Below are 6,000 nucleotides of genomic sequence, written 5' to 3' on the forward strand. Positions count from 1 at the left end.
TTGCTGCATCGTGAACGTGTTTGTCACAGTTGGACTGAAGTATCAGCTTGTTTCCCACGATGAGGCCTTTTACAGCAGACATTTAGACTTGGGGTTGTATTTTTTTTTCTTGTAAATTTGTGACTTTAATCTCAGGGATTTCTGAATTTACCACTTTAATCTTGGAAATTCTTCTCTTAATTTGTCCGCTATTCTAGCCGTTTTAAAGACTTCATCCAAAAAAATATGCTACTTTAAATATTTTCTTGATCCTTTTTCATTTTAATCGAACGAAGAACCTGGTTCGGCTTCTAGACGCCGACAGGATGTTGCTGTTGCCTAGCAGCGTCGTTCTCCCGACTTAACCGCTGAGGCGAGCACATCATGAACCACAAGCTCATTGGCGGTTCGATTCCCGGGTCCGGATTCAAGTGTCTCAGTCAGCCATGACAGCGTGACAGAGCCGTCAACAATTAACATTTATTTACAATAAATAAACATCGGATTTAGATGCGACTCAAGATTTCTTTTCATTTATTGAAACGCTACCCTCTGAACTACCCATCATGCACCTGGCCAGGAAACCAACATCATCTCATAGAAAATGGCTGCAATGCCGGCGGCTCCGCTCTGCCACCGTCCATGTTTTACACCCAGGAGGTCAGCAGCTCCAAGACCACGACTGGGACTCGGACCCGGTTCAATGTTCAGGGTTTGGACCCTCGGAGACTCGAGCTCAGCATCAGCTCACATAAATGTTTTCATCTCCATGATGTTCATCTTACGCAACTCCTCCAGGTGTGGGACGCGACCGCAGGATGTTACAGTCGCTCTGCAGCCGGCGTCCAACAGTCGTGAGCTAACGGCCGCCGACCGCCTCAGAAGAGTTGATGTGGAGCGGCGCCGCCCCGATGACATACGGCGTGAAGAATGGAGGCTTCCTGCTGCCATAAATCAGGAGAGGAAACGTGCAAGAAGACTTTGGGAACAGTGAGACCTGGTGGGCAGACACAGAGCTGCTCCTCACCGAGGGATTCAAACCCACAACCAGCCGGCAGGATCCAAAGGTCTGCATTTAAAATGCAACATTATTATGCAAAAGTAGATATATTATATATAACTATAATATATCTCCTTTTTTCTCGTTCTTCAAACTCGTTTTCACTGTCACAGCCGACGATGAGACACAGACACGCAACAGATCTACAACCACCCTTCTTTTTGTTGCTTCCGTCTCTTCTTCTTCTCTTCTCGCTTCTTGGTCATTTTGTGTCTCTTTGTGGTCATTTTGTGGTAATTTATCTGTTTATGGTTATTATTTTGTGTCTTATTGGTCCTTTTGCGTGTCTTTGTGGTCATTTTATTTCTTTGTCGTTGTTTTTTTCAGTCTTTTTGTGTCTCTTAGTAGTTATGTCTCTTTGTGGTCGTTTTGAGTCTCTTCCTGGTCGATAAAAGTCCAAGTCAAAGACACATTTATTTCTCTCCAGTTGGAAGGAACCAGTGTGTTACAGGCAGGTTAGAGAAATCAGAAGAGACAACAATCTGGAACACTGCCAACCTTTAACTACATGTCATTTATCTCCTAACATCTGAAATAAGAAGCATGGAGTGTTCATCCACCTGCCTGCTTCTCTCAGTCCACCTGAGCAAAGACGACGCCTGAATCCAACCAGGATGATTTTTAAAAGTCTTTTAATAAACAGAGCGCGTGGTCTCAGAATCAAGTACACACTAAAAACAGCTCGTCGTTTTATGTTCAGAAAGAACGATGGAGGCACTTTACCCAGCTCACGTTAAACAGGGAACACCAGCGCTGCTCCGCGCACACGCCTTTATAAAAGTCAGTAAACAACACGTAGGTTCTTTTATCCTCGCTGTAAATCATAAAATCATCACATCACAACAGAAATGAACACCCATAACCAACCAGTCGCCAACGCAGAGCGGATCCCAAAAGAACATTTACACAAATCAACAGTTCGGTTTTCACGTTCACCCAGAATCTTTAAACTAAAACTCACGCAAACACATCAACATCTGACGGCGTTGCCATGGCAACGGTGACGCGAACGCACAGTACGGGAAGTGAGGTGAGGAAAGCTGGTGAGCAGAAGGAACAAGCAACGCTTCAGTCCTTATTAATGCCTCGTTAAGTCGGAACGATGGCGACTCATTTATGATAATCACGTCTCTGCTTTGGTAAATCTCAGGGTTTTGCTTCAGTTGAAAGGTTTTTTTTGACAGAAATATCCATAAATGATCTTTAATAGGAGCATGATGTCTTGGACAAGTCTGTTCCTTTTTGATTTTTCCAACTGTGGATGTCTAGAGACGGGAGGACTTAAATAAATCAAATATTTACAGAGCTGGATAACGGGGTACTATTCTGAAGAAAAAGCTCAGAATGTCCAAGATTAAAGTCCGATAATAATAATAATAGTTTATTTCTCGTAAATGTACCACTTTAATGTTGGAAATTCTTCTCTAAATATTACATCCGTTCCCCGGCTCTGTAATGTTTTTAAATCGATGCCATTTTAAGGACTTCATCCAACAAAAGCTGTCCATGTTTTTGATCAATAAGATGAAGACATCCGTCTGACAGAACGACCTTTTCTTCTAATTCGGATTAAACAGTTTAGAACTAGATTGTCTTAAAAAAAGAAAGTGAGAAACTGGATTAGTCAGTCTCTCTCTCTGCAGACTCCAACATGAGCTGCTGTTAAACCTTTCTCACGTGAAGCTGCACTACTGAAAACCTTACTGTACGATACACAAGATGTTTCTTTCTTTGCATGAAAACGTGCTTTCAGTTTGTAAATAATATCCGGGAAGACAGAAGTGAAGGACACAAGAAGAAGATGGTCCTTTTCAACGTGTGCACACACTTTGCTCTCAGCAGCCTGTGAAGCAGTGTGTGTGTGTGTCCTTTAGTGATCATCATCATCATCATCATCATCATCAGATCAGGGTCATCTGCAGATCAGAAATCTCAGTGGTGTGACTGTTCAGCTCCTCCCTGCCGCCGCCGCCAAACTCCAGCTGAGTGATTTCGCTGCGACGTTTCCACGGCGACTGGTTCTCCTCCTCCGTTACTTTGACGACTGCACCGTCTCCTGCAGCGAGAGGCGGGAGCGCGCCGAAGGGAGGGGCATCATCGCGGTCGGGACGCCGCTCAGCCTCCACGGGAGCAGGCCCAGGAAGTTGTCCTGGCGGTGCGTGTCCAGCGAGAAGCTGAGGGTCCGCGGAGCCGGAGGAGGATTGTGGGTGTTGTGGTTCCTGGGTGAAGGGGTAGTAGAAGGTGGAGGAGGACGTTGGCGAGGGAGAGGAGCTGTCACCGCGTTCCTGGAGAGAGAGGGAGAGGGGAGGAAGGGGAGAGGAAGTGAGAGGTGGAAGAGAAAGACGGTGAACGAGGGATGGAGGGAACGCAGTGATGACTCGATGGATGATGATGGATGAAGAGTGCAGGGGAAAAAACAAAGGTAAAAATTCATGAGCATCTCATTAATTAAGCTGCAGGCTTCCTTGTTCACCAGTAAACTGATATTTTAAGTGAGAAAAAATCTGATCTAATGTGATTCTGTGTTTATTCTGCCAGGATGATTCCTGTAATACTCATTAAGAGTCACCACTGAGCCTAAAATGTTCTAAACAGGACAGAAAGCCTTCATGTTTCCTTCCAGGTGAGCTTCAATGTCTCCATTCACTCTAAACACAACGCACACATATCGTGTTCTAGCTACTTATGTCCATCAAAGCTCACCGGCAAGGAAACGTGAATGATTTTTGTCCCGTCCTGCACTTTCGCCTCCTGTGGCCAAAATGAGTATTACAACAACAAAACAGTTGACATTGAAATGACCCTGGGAGAACCTTTCATAAAAATGTTTCTCACTTGCCACTCAAGATAAATAGAAGATTTTAGATTTTAGGTATCATAATAATAATAATAATCAGATCCTTATTTAGCAGCAATTATTTAACTTAGTGACCAGATTAAGTCACGTTTACTGGTGATCAAGGAAACCCAATAAACTTTGATTTAACTGTGACTCACTCTTCATATATATTTAAAAAAAACCGACATGCAGGATTTAATGGGTTAAAATGAAGGTTTGGACACATGTTGTATTAGTAGAGGGAGTCAAGAGAGCAGCCAGAGATCACAGCAACAACAGGACAAAGGAGGATATCACTCCTCCATTATTCCACTCCTGACAACATTTACCTGCCAGCTTTATCGCTGAGCTCACAGATATCCGTCACAGAAACAGAAAGCTGTGTTTGTGGCTGTAACACACGAGGTGGTTTCATGCCGGCTTACAAGCAACACGTACGAACGAGTGGCGCTGCAGTCGCCGAGGAGCGGGGCGGGAATCGAACAGCGGTGGCTAAGGGAACGGAGAGGCAGCGGGGGCTTGGTGATTGGACGATGAGCAGCAGTGGGAGGGGCAGGAAGTAGGCAGCAGGGGGGGAGGGGCTCATTGGGGGAAGGTTAGAACGTCACTGTCACACCTCACTCTCTGGAACGCGCGCACACACACACACACACACACACACACACACACACACAGGAAGTACAGAAAGAAACAGAGGGTTAGCGGGAAAAAAAGAAAAAATAATGAATTGGATTTTGCGAAGTTCTGCCGGGAGTCAGGAACGCTGTAAATGTTATTAAGAACAATAACAGGAAGAAGAACAGCTGAGACGGGAGGAAGGGAGAGAAGACTGTTATAAATGTTATGAGGATAAAAAGGAAAGAATGGTTGGACCCGTCTCAAACGTGGACGGATGTCTCTGCCAACATAGAAGGTGTAAAGCCGGATGTGTTAATCTGGATCAGAGGAGGGCCGATGGATGGGAGGAGGACCACGATGGTGATGATGCCTGACTGGGACGGAGGTTACGATGGAGGATGAAATGATCACCAGGGTGGAGCAAGCGCACCTGCCTACAAGCTGGAGTCAAACCAGGGTCAAAGGTCAACCACGAGGAAGATTTCATGCAGCGGTCACGTGCTCTTCGATGTGTTTTTTTATTGACAATTTGAGCAAAAAACTCACTGTATGAATCTCAAAAAACAATTCACCCAAATCTACAAACTATCTCACTCTTAGAAATAAGGGTTCTTCCTGGAAGGCTGAGGTTCTACGCAGAACCGTTTTCTGATTACATTTTTTTTTTTTGTAGAAAGAGTTCTTCAAAAGATTGTTGAAAACTTGGCTGTGAAAAAAGGAAACGCCCACAATCTTCCAAAAAACTGTGATTGTGAACCATGTGTGTTCCAATACTCAGATACTACTACTACTACTACAAGATGCATCTTGCAGGATTCAAGCCAGCACGCTTTTTTGGCTAATCTGACCCACAATCCTCTGCAGGAGCGATGTTGTGATGAAGCAGCATGTCCCAACTGTATATATACTGCATGCAACATTACATACCATATAAAAAGGTTCTACAAACCCTTTATTGAACCTAATTAGCACCCTTTATTTCTAAGAGTGTAGCTGCTCCAGCTTTAAAGGGTTGTTCCACTGCTTTGCCAGCAGGTGGCGACACTACTTAAAGCTAGCGGTAGCGTTAGGATGGATAAAGAGACAACGGTCTCCGTCGGACACAGAACCAGAGAGCTCCGGCAGTGTTGCAGGGTAAATGCTTGGCAAGGGGAGGCTGGTGGCTGGGGTTAATGGGGGAGGGGGGTATTGGGGGGGGTATTGGGGTCACATACGTGCTGCATTCACCACTGCAGAGCGGCGTATACCTCGGTATACAAGGGCTGGACAGCCTTCTGACCTGACGGATCTGAAAACAACAGTTCACAGCTCAGTTACAGTCGGGTGAAGAGCTCCTTCCCAGAACACCACACATCCGCCCACAGAGGCCGAATTGTCTGTCCCTGAACTGTCCCTGAACTGTCTCTAAACTCTCCCCGAACTGTCCCTGAACTTTCCCTAAACTGTCCCCGAACGGTGCCCGAAGTGTCTCTAAACAGTCCCCGAACTGCGCACGAACTGTGCC

At 45.4% G+C, this 6,000-nt stretch overlaps 1 protein-coding gene and 1 long non-coding RNA gene across 5 annotated transcripts in view; both read right to left on the bottom strand.

The window, feature by feature from the left end:
* Positions 1-1,654: 1,654 nt before the first annotated feature.
* Positions 1,655-6,000, bottom strand: part of plekha1b (pleckstrin homology domain containing, family A (phosphoinositide binding specific) member 1b) — a 15,840-nt gene continuing 11,494 nt past the window's right edge. Inside the window, exons 12-13 of one of the 4 annotated variants that reach the window (XM_084001830.1) lie at positions 5,744-5,784; positions 2,938-3,324 (exon numbers count right to left, since the gene is read on the bottom strand). In XM_084001830.1, the coding sequence (XP_083857956.1) occupies positions 3,072-3,324; positions 5,744-5,784 (294 nt within the window). In that variant the 3' untranslated portion in view covers positions 2,938-3,071. Of the gene's footprint in view, positions 3,325-4,480; positions 4,503-5,710; positions 5,785-6,000 lie in introns of those variants that run through there. The other 3 variants (XM_084001829.1, XM_084001831.1, XM_084001828.1) reach the window with 3 other exon arrangements.
* The window catches only part of LOC311008291, a 744-nt gene continuing 534 nt past the window's right edge, over positions 5,791-6,000 (bottom strand). The window contains exon 3 of the long non-coding RNA XR_014596517.1: positions 5,791-6,000. This exon is cut by the window's right edge and continues 278 nt beyond it. This is a non-coding gene — a long non-coding RNA (uncharacterized lncRNA).

This window comes from Eutrigla gurnardus (genome assembly GCF_963514095.1).
Source record: "Eutrigla gurnardus genome assembly, chromosome: 22".
NCBI lineage: Eukaryota > Metazoa > Chordata > Actinopteri > Perciformes > Triglidae > Eutrigla > Eutrigla gurnardus.